This window comes from Labrus mixtus, chromosome 17 (assembly GCF_963584025.1).
Source record: "Labrus mixtus chromosome 17, fLabMix1.1, whole genome shotgun sequence".
Classification (NCBI taxonomy): Eukaryota; Metazoa; Chordata; class Actinopteri; order Labriformes; family Labridae; genus Labrus; species Labrus mixtus.
In genome coordinates, this window is record NC_083628.1 from 16,176,794 (window position 1) to 16,194,673 (window position 17,880).

Consider the following 17,880-nt stretch of genomic DNA (forward strand, 5'->3'; position numbering starts at 1 on the left):
ACAGACCAATACCCCAACAAACGAAATACCTCTTACCACTGAACCTCCTGCTCCGATTGTGCCAGCCTGCAGAAGCCCCTCTGTGCTCTGTCCCCATTCTTCAGCTCATATCTGCATTTCTCCGGACCAGTTTTGTGATGGGCGAAGAGACTGCCCTGATGGCTCAGATGAACAGAAATGTGTGAAAATATGTCCCTCAAAAAGTAAGCTTTAATGTCAAATAATGGTGCTTTTTTTTTTTTTCTTCAAAGATTACAACTCAACAGATTAATTCACATTGTCCTGAAACTCAGAAAAGCTTAATTGGTTTTCCCTCATGTCTGTCTAGATGACTTCCGCTGCAAAGACAGACAGGCCTGCATATCAAAGAGTCTAGTGTGTGACGGGCGCTCTCATTGCAGTGATGGCTCAGATGAGATGAACTGTCAGAGTCAAGCTATTCCTGCAGCTCAGGCAAACAACTTGAAGTGTAGAAGGGGCTCCAGACTGTGTGGAGATGGCTCACAGTGCATTCTCTTCAGTCACATTTGTGATGGAGAAAGAGACTGCCGCGATGGGTCTGATGAAGAAGAATGTGGTGAGTTTGTCAGGGAATGTTTGCAAAGGGGCAAGTTTCTTGAAAGGTATAATAAAACCTTGTTGGGCAGGATCGATAAAAATAGTTTCATACCTAAAGTTATCAGCAGATGGATTAATTTGGAAAATATATTATTGGAGAGTCTCTTTTAAATGTTCCTTTGTTGTAAGGTAGGCAATGATACGAGTGGCGTTTTATTAGGGTTACTAGAAACCTAGGATCTAAGGTTAATTTGAAGTGGTTTACAAATTAGATATTGTGATTTTTCTCAAATTAAGTTTAAGCTAACTGTTACTTTTCAGGGTCCGCTGAGGTTGCTCCTATCCCTGCTTCAGAAAATCTCATCTTAAATGATGCCCCTTTAACTGTCACAGAGCGTCCAACCCAGCCACCCTGCACCAGCCCTTCAGCTCTGTGTCCGGGGTCTTCTTTATGCATCAAGCCAACACAGTTCTGTGATGGAAAGAGAGACTGCCCTGATGGATCTGATGAGAAATGTGTGAAAAAATGCCAATACAAGTGTAAGTAGGCAGAATAATGGTTGGTTAATTTATTGGTTTTCTTGTGTCTCAATCACACTCGATAAGTACACAGTTGTTTATTATGTTGTGTCTTTTGTGCTACGTTTTATCAAATTCCATTCTCCTCAGCTGATTATCTCTGCAAGGACCGTCGCAGCTGTGTATCAAAGAAACTGGTTTGTGATGGCCGCTCTCATTGCAATGATGCCTCAGACGAGCGCAACTGTCCAGATGTAGCGGCTCCTGCAGCTCGAGCAATAAGTTTGAAGTGCCGTATGGGCTCAAAGCCATGTAATGACGGCAAAGAGTGTGTCATAGTCAGCCACGTGTGTGATGGAGAGAGGGACTGCCAGGATGGATCAGACGAATGGGAATGTGGTAGGCATTTAATTCATAGCATGCAATTACAATGGTTACAGTATATGGTGATTTGCATGATGAAGTTACAATTTTGATGTTAAACAATACTTTTCTATGAAACTAGTTAAATGTTTGCAGATATGACTCCTACAATTCTTGCAGAAATTATCAGCACAAGTGAGTTGCCTGCTCTCATGGAGCCCGTTATCAAGCCTCCCACTCGGCCACCCTGCACCAGCCCTTCAGCTCTGTGTCCAGGGTCTTATTTATGCATCAAGCCAACACAGTTTTGTGATGGAAAGAGAGACTGTCCAGATGGATCTGATGAGAAATGTGTGAAGAGATGCGCTGACAGGAGTGAGTTGGACAATTATGGGCTGCTTTAGATCATTTCTTTGTCTGATCGTATCCAAACTAAATAAGTGGGAGGTTCTACTGTTGCTTTCCTATTATGTTTATGTAAATGACCCTCCTATTCAGCCAATTTTCTCTACAGGAAATTTATTTATGTTTGAAATATCAAATTCCATCCTCCCTAGGTTATTTTCTCTGCAAAGACCGTCGTAGCTGTGTATCAAAGAAACTGGTCTGTGATGGCCGCTCTCATTGCAATGATGCCTCAGACGAGCGCAACTGTCCAGATGTGGCTGCTCCTGTAGCTCAGGCAAATAGCTTGAAGTGCCGTATAGGCTCAAAGCCATGTAATGATGGCACAGAGTGTGTCCTTTTTAGCCATGTGTGTGATGGAGAGAGAGACTGTCGAGATGGATCAGACGAACTAGGATGCGGTGAGTATTCATTCAAAGATTGCTATTCTAATGGGAAGTGATATTCAGACGAGCACATTTATCTGTCGTCAATAACTTGATATATGTTGATGTACTTTAACTTTCTACAAGTAACTATTGGTTGTTATTTTTCCAGATGCTGCCACTACGATTCTAGCTGAAAATCCTCAATTGACTGAGTCTCCTATAATTGTAAATGAAGAATCTTTACCTGTCGAACCCTTTACTGAACCTCCCACTCAGCCACCCTGCACCAGCCCTTCAGCTCTGTGTCCAGGGTCTTATTTATGCATCAAGCCAACACAGTTTTGTGATGGAAAGAGAGACTGTCCAGATGGATCTGATGAGAAATGTGTGAAGAGATGTGCTGACAGGAGTGAGTTGGCCTATTATGGGCTGCTTTAGATCATTTCTTTGTCTGATCATATCCACACTGAATAAGTGGGAGGTTATATTGCTGCTTTCCTATTATGTTTATGTAAATGACCCTCCTATTCAGCTGATTTTCTCTGCAATATATTTAAGATGTTTGAAATATCAAATTCCATCCTCCCTAGGTGATTTTCTCTGCAAAGACCGTCGTAGCTGTGTATCAAAGAAACTGGTTTGTGATGGCCGCTCTCATTGCAATGATGCCTCAGACGAGCGCAACTGTCCAGATGTGGCTGCTCCTGTAGCTCAGGCAAATAGCTTGAAGTGCCGTATAGGCTCAAAGTCATGTAATGATGGCACAGAGTGTGTCCTTTTTAGCCATGTGTGTGATGGAGAGAGAGACTGTCGAGATGGATCAGACGAACTAGGATGCGGTGAGTATTCATTCAAAGATTGCTAGTCTAATGGTAAAGGTGAAGTGATATTCAGACGAGCACATTTATCTGTCGTCAATAACTTGATATATGTTGATGTACTTTAACTTTCTACAAGTAACTATTGGTTTTATTTTTCCAGATGCTGCCACTACGAATCTTGCTGAAAATCCTCAATTGACTGAGTCTCCTATAATTGTAAATGAAGAATCTTTACCTGTCGAACCCTTTACTGAACCTCCCACTCAGCCACCCTGCACCAGTCCATCAGTTCTGTGTCCAGATTCCTCTGTATGTTTAAAGCCAACACAGTTTTGTGATGGAAAAAAAGACTGCCCTGATGGATTTGATGAGAAGTGTGTGAAGAGATGCCCTGACAGGAGTAAGTAGTCAATGCATTTTGTTTTTGTGTGGACATGTAGTGGTGGAAAAATATATACACATTTCAATGCTTTTTCTATGAACATGATGGATACAGAGCAAATCTGCTTTTTTTAAAATTCATTCTCTTACTCTCCATAGCTGACTTCCGCTGCAAAGACCGTCGGAGCTGTGTCTCAAAGAGACTGGTTTGTGATGGTCGCTCTGATTGCCGTGATGGTTCCGATGAGTTAGGCTGCCCGAGCGTATCTTCTACTGCTGCTCAGCCAACCACCCTAAAGTGTCGCATGGGCTCCAGACTGTGCAATGATGGCACAGAATGTGTTCTCTCTAGTCACGTTTGTGATGGAGAGAGGGACTGTCGAGATGGGTCGGATGAAGAAGGTTGTGGTGAGTATGTGCTTCTCTATAAAGGAAAAAACTATTCCTTGTGGCTTCTTAAGCTGAATTGTATCTGCACTATTCCAAAATCAGTTGAATGAAATGCATAATCATAGACATTTAACAAAATGGAACTCTAAAGCTTAACTAACTGTTGTGTCATTTCAGATGATTCAAGCACTGTCACTTCAACTGCTTCAGAAAAGCTTAGCTTAAATGAAGAATCTTTACCCTTAACTGAGCCACCCTGCACCAGTCCTTCAGTTCTGTGTCCGGGGTCTTCTTTCTGCATCAAGCCAACACAGTTCTGTGATGGAAAGAGAGACTGTCCAGATGGATCTGATGAGAACTGTCTGGAAAAATGCCAGGACAGCTGTAAGTAGTAGGATCATGGGATGACTGAAACACTTCTCCGATTGCAACCACATTTGATAAGTTCTGTCATATGATGCTTCATATCAAATTCCATTCTCCTCAGCTGATTTTCTCTGCAAAGACCGTCGCAGCTGTGTATCAGAGATGCTGGTTTGTGACGGCCGCAGTCATTGCAATGATGGCTCAGATGAGTACAATTGTCCAGATGTGGCTGCTCCTGCAGCTCGATCAAGTGGCTTGAAGTGCCGCATCGGCGCAAAGTCATGTAATGACGGCAAAGAGTGTGTTTTATACAGCCATGTTTGTGACGGTGAGCGAGACTGCATGGACGGGTCTGATGAACAAGGATGCCCAGGAACATGCAAACAAGGTTTTTTATTTTACTTTAAACTTTTGAACATATGAAGAAGTTGTTCAATTATTTGATTTTGTGAAATGTATTAAATGGTACCCTTACTAATCATTAAACAGAGATTAATCATTAACGTCAGTACACAAAAATACACTGTGTTTGGGTGGATGGGTAATAATAGCAGCTGTTGTGATGTCATTCAAATATTTCTAACATTTTTGTCTCTATTCATCCACAGATGAGTTCCAGTGCTTCCATGGGAAGATGTGCATCCCTTTGGCTCAGGTGTGCGATGGGAAGCCACAATGTCAGGACCAGACTGATGAACTGAACTGCCAGGAACAAACCAATAGCTGCGAGTATCACTGTAAAGATGGCAAGCGCTGCATCCCCAAGAAATTCTTGTGCGATGGAGAAAGAGACTGTCTGGATGGTACAGATGAGGTTGGCTGCGGTAAGTCCTCAATACTACAAGTACAATGCTGAGAAGTATATATGTGGTAATACTTATAAGATGTTAAAATATTTGAGTAGTACAGCAGTTTATTTTGAAGTGTAGCAATAGAAATGATGGAGTCCCAGTGACACAAGTTATGTATATGAATATTTAATTGACATTTTCCATACCCTCTCACTACTTCACTAACAGATTCTACTGTTCTCAAGTTTACACCACCTTGCATCAGTCCATCAGTTATCTGTCCAGATTCATCTTTGTGTATTGCTCAAAATCAGCTGTGTGATGGAAGAAAGGACTGTCCTGATGGATTTGATGAAAAAAACTGTATACTCCAGTGTACAAACCCTGGTAAGTACGGTGTTTGTCTGGTAAAATAATGACATCATAAACACACACTTGGTGATTTGGAGAGTCTATGTTAAAGATGTCTTACATAGTTTTACTCCACCCTGTCCCTTATATTGACGTCTTTTCTTTCTGCATACCAGATGATTTCTTGTGCAGCGACCGGAGGGCATGTGTCCCAAGGAGGGAACTATGTGACGGTCGTTCCCACTGTCCTGATGGTTCAGATGAGAGGTGGTGTCGATCAGCTGATGCCGCAGCTCCCTGTAAGCCAACAAGGAAAATAAAATACAAACATGATGTGTGAGAAGTTAAGCTTACATGAACATTTTATCAGTGTATAAAAACAAAGTGAACCCCTACAGTCCCTGCATCAACCAATGCCTACAGCCTAGAAAACACCCAATACTGCTATGGTTAGCCTCTTTCACCCTAGAGACTACCCTGCAACTGGAGACCATCTAGTTACACCTGGCCAAACACTCCTTTGTCCTTTCATGATTTGTCATTAATCAATTGTAAATCCATGAAAACATTGCCAGACTTACCTGTTGCTGTAATTTTAACGTCTAGACCGAGTGTCCATATAATCTGTTGAAGCATAATTTACTCTCTGCCAAGCCTCCAGTGTGCTCGATGCCAGTTCCGATCCACTGAGGTGCCGCAAAGGATTGAAGCCTTGTAAAGATGGCCTGGAGTGTGTTCTGTACAGCCATGTGTGTGATGGAGAGCGGGACTGCAAGGATGGATCAGATGAAGAGGGATGTGCAGCTCAGTGCAAAGCAGGTTTGTTTTGTGTTGTAGGCTATGAAAGGAGCGTAAAGCATTGCAACAGCTGTCTCTTAAAGTTATACGTAAGATTTTTACTTGGTCAGCCGCTGTGGTTACACACTCGAATGAAGATTTCCGGTCAACTGTTGACACTGGATGTGATCTTATATGGTCCAGTGTTAACCAGGTGTAGTACACAATGGAAAAGGGGTATGACTTGCAAAAGGACTACCTAGTGGCACCTATCCATTTAATAATTTACTATTTGCAAGTATTTGATCAACTCCATAAATATGGAAATTGTTTGTCTGTCCAGATGAGTTGTGATCACTTTTGTGTTTTGTTTTTTTTAATCAAGCAAAAGCTTACAACAAAGTAACTTTCAACATATCCCTAGAATTTTTACTCTGCTCAGACTTTAAACAGATTTTTTGTCAGAATATTAGGATTTTCAGGTTCACATGACTTCAGTTTTAATAAAAAAGGAAAAATCGGTCGATCTTTAAAGGAGTCTCTTTGTCATCCCCAGATGAGTTTGAGTGTGTTCATGGGAATAGATGCATCCCCCTGGATAAGGTGTGTGATGGACAGAATGACTGTCAGGACCTATCTGATGAGATGGAATGTTCAAGTCTGATTGAAGGCTGCCATCACCGCTGTGATAACAACACCCGCTGTGTACCAAAGACCTTCCTGTGTGATGGAGAGAGGGACTGTGCTGATGGGTCAGATGAGGAAAAGTGTGGTAGGTGATTTGCAGTATTAAATAGTACAGAACATTCAAGATGAATGTAGAACATGACCACAGACATCCCATGAAATCTAAATGTATTTTTTTTTTTTCTGTCCAGCTTTGGTGGCCTGTGCGATTTACCAGTTTCGGTGTGCTAGCGGTCAGTGTGTGTCTGAGGCTCTGAGATGTGATGGTTATGCCGACTGCAGTGATCGCTCTGATGAGGTTGATTGCACAAGACCCCCACGCTGCCCAGCTCAGCTGCAATGTCCGAACAGCCATGAATGCCTGCAGAAAGAATGGCTCTGTGATGGCGAGAATGACTGCAAAGATGGATCAGATGAGAAGGTAAAAAAAACACGAGATCCTCTGTTCTCGAGCAGTTGTAAATGTTATCCTATATTGCATACTAGAGCTTTCCCATTCATAGAGGATACATTAAAAACATGTAGTTGTTTTGAGGCAGTGGATATAAATTTGACTCATTTGTATCCAGAACTGTGTGTCAGCACCAGCCAAATGCAGGGATTACCAGTGGCAATGTAGAGACAGCAGTCAGTGCATCCCTCTGTCCTGGTGGTGTGATGGGAAAGCGGACTGTCATAACGGCATGGATGAGGAGAAATGTGAGCATTTTTATTTTCATATGATCAGGTTTATTCTTAGATTGAGACACTTTGTTGTCATACATTATTTCTGTTTCAGGGCCTATTTGAAAATTATGTGTTTTTACTAACTTCGAGTCCCATTTTCATGAGCTGACATGCCCCATAAAAAAGCCTTTTCTAATATTTGGTCTAATTAAGTGTGAACATACAGTTGACATTTAAGTAAAGGTAGGTATTGGCACTTGAAGGCACAGGATTTCCATCCATACTGTAATTGTGTTACATACACTGAACTTTTTTAAATTGGAGGAGATTGACCTTCTCTGTTTCATGAGTAAAAAATCCTAATAGTTTTATGATTCTAATGTTACGTTGAAATGTCCAAAGATTTGTTTCTTTACTTATTTGGAGGAAACCCAATGAAGTAGAAGACATAATGATTGTAGTGTGTAGAGGATCCCAGTTCACAGTGAATTTGTTCCTCTTTCTTCCACAGGCGGTGAGAAAAAATGCCCCTCTCACCTTTACCAGTGTGGCAGTGGTGAGTGTTTGGACCCCCATCTCGTGTGCAATAGCTACACCAACTGTGCTGACAGATCCGATGAGGGCCCAGGATGTGTTAAAAGCAACTGCTCCAGCTCATCTGCTCCTCAGTGTGACCATCACTGTACCAGCACCCCAAATGGACCGGTCAGTGCAAAACAGATGTCTATGAGGTGTTTTATCTGCCCCAGGCTGTTGGAACAGTGTTTGAGTTCTCACTCTGAACTGACTTTATGTTGAAGTGTGTGCCTATTTTCTCCCTGCTGAGCTTGAAAATGCCTTGTTTTTGCAGAGGTGTTACTGTGCAGCAGGTTACATAACACATGTCAACACTGTGTCCTGTGTGGACATTCATGAATGCAATCTAATGCCATACATGTGCAAACATACCTGCTTGAACACCCGTGGGTCCTACATCTGTCAGTGCCACCCTGGCTTCTACTTGGAGCCTGACAATAAAAGCTGCAAGACCAAAGGTACAAAAAGGTTTTTTTTTTCCTAAACGATCCCTGCACTCTGTTTTTCCTGTTTTGTAACATGTCCTCACTCTTGAGAAACCCCAGAGAAACTGACTAACATTTCCACCACCAGATGAGCCTTTACTTCTGGCCTCAGTGCAGTCAGAGCTGTTACTGCTAGGAGTCCACAGTGGCACCTTACGTCTTCTGTCCTCTGCTAGTCGGCCTGTCTTCTCACTGGACTATCACTGGGCTCAACAAAGAGTTTACTGGCTGAGTCCAGACTACCAGAGCATCCGCTGGGCTGACATGACAAACCCCAAGAACAAAGGAACTCTGATTAAAGGTACAACTCTCAACTCTGCTGGTTTGTAATGAGATTTTCATCTGGATAGTTCAATTAATTAACACAATTCTGAAAGTGGGGAGCAAATGCATTCACAATATTTGGAGAGTTCAAACTCTGAATAATGTTTTCATGAAGAGTTTTTATTTTTTACAGGAGTGAAGTTGGATTTCATTGCGGTGGACTGGGTTGGAAAGAATCTTTACTGGGTGGATGGACTTGTGGGCCAGATTCTGGCAGTGAAGCTTAGTGATGCCACTGTGAGATCTCATGACTACACTGTTGTCCTGGGTGTTGACCTGGAGCAGCCAAGCTCATTAGTCCTGCTTCCACACAAAGGGTAAGGTTGATAATACCAGTCATTGTTACTCCCAATTTTAACCCCAAATCTTTCATCTTTGCATTTATGGCATGATTAACATTCACAGGTTGATGCTTTGGTCCGAGATTGGCAGCACCCCTCAGATTGAGCGGTCTGGGATGGATGGTTCAAAAAGGAAGGTAGTGGTGAGTCAAGGCTTGAGCTGGCCAGTCGGTCTGGCCTTTGACCTCCTGGAGAACCGGGTGTACTGGGCTGACGAGAAGCTGCGCTGCATTGGCTCAACTTCTCTGAATGGAGACAACATCAAGGTGAGCTCAAGCTAATGATAGATGAGTCTTCATTTTAGCACCACATGAGGAAAAAGTTATGATATAGACTATTAATACATGAGTATTGATAGATTAACCCTTCTCCCACCAGATCCTCCAGTTAGTGGAGACACCAAGCCCTTTCTCTGTGGCGGTTTTCAATGATAAAGTTTTCTGGTCTGACACAAAAAGAAGGACCATCCGCTCAGCTGACAAGAACACAGGCAAAGATCAAAAGGTTCTGCTTAAAAGGCCAGGGCAGCCATTTGGACTAAAGGTGAGTTTCTGCTGCTTTTGATCTTATGTAAATGTTACTGTTGGATTTCACATGACTATCTGAAATGTCCACTATGCAAAGCCAACTTTTTAATATCAGTGTTCCTTATAAGTAAATTAATTTGATTTTATTGATTCTGCTTTCGTCTGGTATACACCTTCCTCTCGTATACAGCTGCAGCTTACCAATTGGTGTTTTTGCAGAAAGCCTACCGCTTTGAGCCCCAATACATGTGTCTCCTCAGGTGATGCACGCTCTATCCCAGCCAGCAATACGTAGCCCGTGTGGCCAACTGAAATGCTCCCATATCTGCCTCTTGGCCCCGCCAGTGACAACAGGATCACCAGCAGCTGCAGCCGGGACGGGACCTACAGCAATATGTCGATGCCCTAAAGGGCTGCTCCTTTCTAAAGACAAGATAACCTGTTCTCTGCCTGTGGAGACAACCTTTATCATGCTCTTGTCTCATGCCACTGTCTATCAGGTACATTTCTAGACAAGGGGCCCTGTATTCTTCATTCCTGGAAACTACCTCTATGACAAAGCTCTCCTTCCAGCGTTTTCTAAGCTTGCTTCTGCCTCTTCTTGTCTCCCCCTCTTACTCCTCATAGATTCACTTGCGCTCCATTCGCCGTGATGGTGTTGCTTTGAAAAAAATGCCAAATGGCAGAAATTTCGCCCTGCCAGGGATAAGTGAGGCCTCAGGATTTGATATGTTCCTCCAGGATCTTTCTCTTTATGTGGCCGACGCAGGACAGGGATCTGTGGATGTACTTAAACTGAGCAGCTCCATGTCGAGACTTGAACTGACTTCCTCTGGAAAAATCCTGAAGCTTATGGTGGGTGTAAACTAACCACTTTAAGGTTGTTTGTATGTATTCATTGAGTCTTTACTTAAAAGCTAGCAGCTCTCCAGTAAAAGGTGTCAATCAAGGGTAAATTTCTAACTTGGGAACTGCAACTTTTTTGGCTCTGAAGGATGATTTGGTCACAGCTCTGGCAGTTGACTGGGTGACCTCAAATCTCTACTGGAGCAGCATCGAGAGGCCCAACCTCCATGTGACCTCACGCCATAAGGGCTACAACACCTCACTGCTGCAGGGATCACTTAAGGTACATTTTGATTCACAGCTCAAATTTGTTCCATTCTGCTTATCTATCTCTTTTCACACTAGGCATTCACACCCTACTGTACCTCCACATACATGTACAAATCTAAAGTTCTTTCATGTTTGCTTTGTTTTAATAATCTACTTTCCAGTGAACATTTAAGACCAGTTCTTGTTTTTTACTTTTTAGGGTGTTACATCCATGGCAGTGCATCCCCCCACTGGGCAACTTTGCTACACAGCAATTGTGGTGGAAGGTGAAACGAGCCAGACAGAGGTGAACTGTGCCTGGATGGATGGCCGCAACAAAGCAATACTGTGGAAGAAGTCCAGCATCCCCACTGCTCTGGTCTTTGCAAATCAAGGAACTATGATCTACTGGGCCGACACGGGTAATGGTTTACAATTCTTGATGACTCAATGACACATTTTGGTTTGTTGTTTCTGCCTTTCTTTGTGAACCTATTGGATTTGTGTTTTTTCTGCAGGTGAAAGTGTAATCAGCTCTATAGGAGTGGATGGATCAGGATATAAACAGCACAAAACGGGGCCAGGTCTGATCATGTCCTTCACGTACATAGAGAACATCCTCCTCTGGGTCAGCCTGGACAAAGGTAAGGACAACAAAGTTTTCAGTAATACTCAGGTCTGAGAACTCAAACAACCTTAATGTCTTAAGAGGAAAATGAGGGATTTCATGTATTTACTGTATCAGTCCAAAAAATCTGAAGCCCTGCAACTGAATTAGATTTTTTTTCAGTAATCTTAGCATTCACCTTTCATCCATTTGTATGTATCCCTTTCAGGCAGCAGATGGCATCAGAGACTAATATAACCATAAATTATTCAGCCTACAACTTCTTTTGCCATCTTCACTATTAGACAGGTTAAAATATCCACCAGTACTTTCTCGTCTCCATCATACCTGCTTGTAACTTCTGATGTTTAACAAATAGGAAACTACTTTCTAGAGTGCAAAGTGTATTTTATGCTGAAAGAATTGAAGCTTCTTTTTTGTGTTTTCACTGTATAGATGTCACCAAACTGTGGTTCAGTGATGGTCTCCAGCCTAATCAGTTGTGGTTCGAGACAAAGACCAGCCTGGTGGAGGTCAGAGCCTACAGTAACGACAGTCAGTCAGGTATATATCTATTGACAGAGTTCCTGTTTTTTAAAACGGGAACGACAAAACTTATTCAGATAACCATGGAGAAGTTACAAGTTTCCAAATACAACATATTAAGGTGATCATTTGAACAGGTCTGACAACAGCAGGTAAGATCTAAATGCAGATGGCAAGCAGGCCTAGTAAAAAGTACTATTTGCATTGTTTGCATTTGGGCTAAAATTTGCAGCTGGGAGGCATGCATCAGGTAAATGACTGCAGAGGAACATTTAGTTATACAATTACAGCCCTTAAGCAGGTTTCAGGTTAAAATATATGTGAAGGTGATAAACAAAAAACTGTGACAAACAGTTTGAGTGTTGAGATAAGGACCAGACAAGTTATCTCTAAAGAAGTGAAACCACAGAGGATGACTAGATGGCAGGTGAGGCAGGGCAGGGTGTGGAATATTCCAGAGCAGGGAGATGTTTTAGGTACAACAATAAAACAAATACAGCCTTTTAAATCCAGCAAAACATTTACCTGCATTATTTTAAATGATGATAATGCAGGTTCAAATAAGTATCACATCAAACGTGTATCACATGAAAAATACATCCAGCTAAGCTGCAGCCTATGACTCATACTGCGGATTGCTATCTTCCGCAACCATGAACCATAAGATGCATCCTGTGGAAATGATGTTCCATGAAATTGTGTAAGTGGCTTGTCAAAGCTGAAATCGTACACAATGATATATAATGCGATAATTACTGCCCTAGTTTGCAATGCTTACCAGCAGGATTGCAGCACACTCAGCTTCGTTAGTAAAACAAACCAAACCAGTTTTCTACCTGTTAGGAATGACTCCATCTGCACTTATTTTCAACCCAAACTTTGTTCTCTTTATGAATGTAAGACACCAAAAGTAAAAAAAAAAAAAAAAAAAGTATAATAAAAGAACCCACTTGGGCTCGGGTTGAGTTGAATAGATGGCAGGGTGATGTGATACCTGAAGAGACATGGGTGTTGGCACGCTACAGGACACTCTGTGTGCGCTGCAGTGGGAAAGAGGGAAATTAATTACTCAACACACTTGGATAACAATCATTTTACTAAGCAAATGCAAAAATACCAGAAGAAGCACAATCTATTTGTCTTTATATTGATGACACACAAACAATAACACACTTACTAGCTTTACTGTAATCAAGCACACAAAATATATTTAACCCCCCCCCCCACACACACTTACAATCAAATATGATAAGTTTGTATAGTATAACAACCTTTTTTAAGCCACATTTATAGGTTACATTATTTATGGTAAATCCATTTCTAAGACATCTGGAAAGGAAATTCATATTGTGACATTAAAAAAACATGCTTGAGTTTAGTTTTTTTTTTTTTTTTTTTAAATATAAAAGTCAGTTATTAAATTCTGCAAAAATATTTTGCTATAACTTAAATTAAAGCAATTCTCTCGTACAATTGGCATACATATACCGTGCATCTCTTTGATACTTTAAATACTCCATAAATGATAATGCACCCTCTCTCTGCCCAGAAGAAATAACATTTATTGAAAAACATGTATATTATTGAATCAAGACTTCTTGGAATGGGAAAATGCAAATGCACAAGTAGCCTTGCAAATATTACAAAAAGATCAAGCAAAAATGTTCTCTTGATCGTGTGTAAAAACACACAATGTCCCTAATACTGCAGACAGAGCTGGATAATACATTACAGAAATGTGGAAATGAAGCCTTTGCAAAGTATTTCATCAGAAATTAACCAGAAGCATGAAGTGCCCCTTCATTCATAAACAAAGGACAGTGAACACCCCTCTGTGTCACCTTCCCCGGACACAAAGCACACTTATCTTCTCAGCCTGGCGAGCAGAGTTCCCACAAAGTGCCAGAGCAAATTATTTCACAACACAGCCAGGAGGCCCTGATATTTGGATAAAGGATCAAACCTTTGATTAACATGGAGGTCTGATATGAACTACCAGCAGCACTATATGATACAAAACATTTCATACTCCTGCAACTTGTTTGTTCATTCTTTCAGCTACATGAATATAAGTTGTTTAATTTGCATATCTTGTTTGCTCTCCAGACACCAACAGCTGCTCCAATAACAATGGAGGATGTGATCATCTGTGTCTGGCCTATCCCGGGGGTCGGACATGTAAATGTGGGCTCGGCTTCTCTGCTGTCAATGCTTCTTCCTGTGCCTCACTCCCAGACTGCCCGGCCGAGCAACAGTCCTGCTTAGATGGTAGCGAGTGTATCAGCAGCAGCAAGTTCTGTGACGGACACCTGGACTGTTCCGATGAGTCAGATGAACAGGACTGTGAGTGCACACTGATAAACTAACAAACACTGAAAATGTAATCGGCAGCCGTGGTAGAGTAGGTAACACAAAAGCCCACCTTTAACCAGTCATGTTTAATTACATTCTCTTCTGCAGTGAAGACGTCTGACTGTTTACATTTTAAATGTTTTGAACCCTTTCTCATTGAATTCGAGCAACAACCCTTCAAGTCCTACCAAAACTAGCACATGAGTCATGATGACTATTCTTTTGTAATCATAGCATGCTGATGGGTATTTTTTAAATCTGGGCTTCAGAAAAGCCTGACATTGAGGACTGTTATTTTGCAAACATATGGTTTAGTAGGTGCAGAGGTTGGAGAAAACAATAATGTGTAAGAGGGACGGTCAAATACACACTTTGGGTCGACTAAACTGAGAGGTTTACAACATTTGAGAAGACAGCTGAACTTGATAAGAAATGCGTATTTGGGAAGTTTCCTTTCATTATTTCCGAGAGAAAGATGAGATGTTGAAGACCCCCTCTCGTGTCTGAATAGAAAATATGAAGCTTAGCATTAGGGCACTATGGGAAACTACTTGCCTGCCTGAATCAGTCTTTATTTGTATAGCCACCAATTCATAACAAATGTTACCTCAAGACTCTTTTCCAAAAAGAACATGTCTAGACATTACTCTTTGCTAAATACTGCCAAATGCTGTGCTCATGGAGGATTCATTCTTAGCCTTTGTAAATATATCAAAGTAACCTTTCCTTTTAACAGACAGAAACCTCAAGCAGAACGACACATGTAGAACATCAGTCTGACTCTTTACCACATTGAAGAAGTCTGCACCTCTTAATGATACTAACACATACTTTTCTTTAGTTAGTATAAAATCATGCTACTTTGTGGTTTTATTGGATGTTATCTGCTTGATTATTTCTTGTTTGGACAAGTCGACAGTCTCTACTGGTTGCCTAGCATTTATCACGATTACTATTTGGGGCAACAACAAATGTGAATTTGTAATGTGTTGCATAATCATTAAATATTTTCTTTCTTCAGGTCCAAACACAAACTCGGCCTCTTTTTGGACTAAAGCCAGTGATGGCAGACCTCAAAAGTCGCCCTCGTCACCTCATCTGAACGCCAATGTGAATTCAGTTAGAACAGACCCTTCATCCTGTGAAGTCCAACGTTGCAACAGTCATGGCAGCTGTGTTAACGAAGGCAAAGACACTCGCTGCAATTGTGTGGCTGGTTACAAGGGACAGTTTTGTGAAGAGACGGTGACTGGAGGGAGCAAAGTGGGTGTTGTTCTTGGTGTCCTCTGCCTCGTCTCTGCACTGACGGCTGCTGCTTTTATTTATGCTAAAAGGTAAAGAGCTCAATGAGGTTTATTTTTTATTTTTGCACTGTGGCCAGAGACGCATGCTTTGGTAGACCTCCACTTGTCCACTTGGCTAGAAATGCATCAAACCAAATTGTTTGAATTCAACTACAGAATTGTTAAGCGAGATGAAAACTCCTAATAGATTCTGACTTCTACAGCAGTTGTTCTTTGTAAGTAATGTGATTTCATTGTTATGTGATTTGAACAGGAGAGGCTGGGCGACCGTTAGAAGCAGATCCATAGAGAAAGAAACTCTGATGGCCAACATGGGCCTGCCTTGTGAACATTATTATGATTCAGACTCTGAGGTATAATCTCATGCCACATCCTAGTACAAAGAATATTGTTTAAGAATTTCCAATAACCTTAAATTAAATCTTTCCACTTCAAAACTCGCCTGAAGGCAAGTTTCTGAAATAGATCATCAGTTACACCACCTGAAACACAGTCTTGCAAAACCTAGTTTGCTGTTCTGCCAAAAAAAAGTGAAGGATAATTACATTATATTATGTATGGTATCAACATTTATCAAACATACCATGTTTTATCAAGAGAAGTCTTAATCTTAATGTAATTGGTTATTTCTAAAGTACATTTTCTTTAGCTGACATGATTTCAGATTTCTGTGTTCACTGGTTTGTGAGAAATTGAACAATTGTCTGTTTTTTTAACCCACAGGAGCTGGACTCCCCAGTTGATGTGAATAATCCCCCTATGGCCTTAAAACCCCTGCAGCTCAAATAGAAGATGTGATTTCTGGTGCTGAATCAAATCTGCTAATGAAGATTATGTTTTGGTGCAATAAAAGTAATAACTAAACCAAAACCAGGAGTCTGTTTTAATCTCTTGAAAGGGTCAATAACTTCTCACCAGTCATCTAAATACTGATATAGATATATATATATGTAGATGTTTCATGACACTGGGTTGCCAAAGCAGTTATGATTTCACTGTACATATAATGGTTGGATTACATACATTTGGGATTCACATCGCATGAACATGTGAAATGTGGTTATGGCCCAAAAATCTGTTCACTTCAATGCAAGTCATGAACTAGAAAAACATACTGCTCTTTTAAGACCTTCATATTGTGACTTAACAGTTTATAGAAATGTTTGTTAAACAAAGTAAACATGTCAATGTAATAATGCTTTGCTGCTTTGGTCTATCCCAGTCTTCACACTGGTTTAAAAAGCAGACAGATTTGTTACAATAACTAATCTTTTAGTCGGCCCTTCAGTCTTCACATGTCAGTCATTGTTTGGACCTTGTTTTTCTTTGTTCTTCATACACCTAATTTTGTCTCTACTTGAAATGTACTGTATTTGTTACTAATGCTGTTGTGGTGACACTTTAAGTCTGCATAAGTGTGCTGTCTGCTAATGCCCGTGTTTTCTCTAGAGACAGGTTGATGGTTAGTTTTTTTTAAGAATAGCCATGCACTCAGTCTGATCAGACGTTTCTCTTTAAAAACATGGAAGCAGATCGTTTTATTATCTTGTGTAAATTTGCATCCGTTTTTCCTGTTTTACCAAAAACACAACTCTATTTATAATCACCCTGACATACCAAAATATGTTCAGTTCAAATGATGTACAACCAGAAATTATGTCCTAGTTCCCCATGTTAGTACGTAGCTCTTTTTGTACAACTTCTTGCTTGTCACATTGTTACCATAAAAAAAGTTAATTTTATTGAATATAGGGACAGTGCACAATTATTATTATAAACATGCCCGATTGTAGCCATTGGCTAATTTCTAGCCGTAGTCCCTTGGCTTTGTGGTGCATAGCCTACATTTACATAAAACCACAATGACAAGCTAAAACCAAACGACAACAAACTGTACATTAGTTCACAGATACACATGTATACAAGCATTAAAAGGGGCTGTGACCATCAGTTTAGTACTTTTAAGTGCCTGCTATGGGTGGTAAAGTGCTGGAATATTGCACATGATTATGAGGCTTATCATCAGTAGGCCTACTGAATTGAACATAGCCCTATTGCATGGTGCACTGAATTTGCATATACCGACGTGCGTGCAAATACTATTGCACAGAGTTGCATACATGGATGTGTTTATGTCAGCAGTATTGCACTGGGGCTTGATATAAAATAGATATTTGATATAGATATTTTACAGATCTGGTTTGTTATGAGCCACGCCTTCAGATGACCCTTGAAAATGACAAAGCTGGAGCAATCCTTGACTGAGAAGGGTAAGCTGTT

General features: G+C 41.0%; 1 protein-coding gene across 1 annotated transcript; it reads left to right on the plus strand.

Annotated features, from left to right (window-relative positions):
• Window positions 1-2,810: 2,810 nt before the first annotated feature.
• si:dkey-88l16.3 (low-density lipoprotein receptor-related protein 2) lies at window positions 2,811-16,470 on the plus strand. The gene is made up of 28 exons (XM_061061660.1): window positions 2,811-3,052; window positions 3,195-3,434; window positions 3,575-3,823; window positions 3,983-4,189; window positions 4,293-4,559; window positions 4,780-4,995; window positions 5,191-5,349; window positions 5,490-5,612; window positions 5,968-6,132; window positions 6,647-6,862; window positions 6,969-7,198; window positions 7,347-7,476; window positions 7,955-8,148; window positions 8,294-8,477; window positions 8,593-8,805; window positions 8,962-9,145; window positions 9,234-9,435; window positions 9,548-9,712; window positions 9,957-10,196; window positions 10,324-10,551; window positions 10,691-10,825; window positions 11,012-11,213; window positions 11,310-11,435; window positions 11,855-11,962; window positions 14,051-14,287; window positions 15,318-15,630; window positions 15,854-15,953; window positions 16,324-16,470. The coding sequence occupies exons 3-28, from the start codon at window positions 3,721-3,723 to the stop codon at window positions 16,387-16,389; spliced, it is 4,713 nt and encodes a 1,570-aa protein (XP_060917643.1). The 5' UTR covers window positions 2,811-3,052; window positions 3,195-3,434; window positions 3,575-3,720; the 3' UTR covers window positions 16,390-16,470.
• Window positions 16,471-17,880: the final 1,410 nt, after the last annotated feature.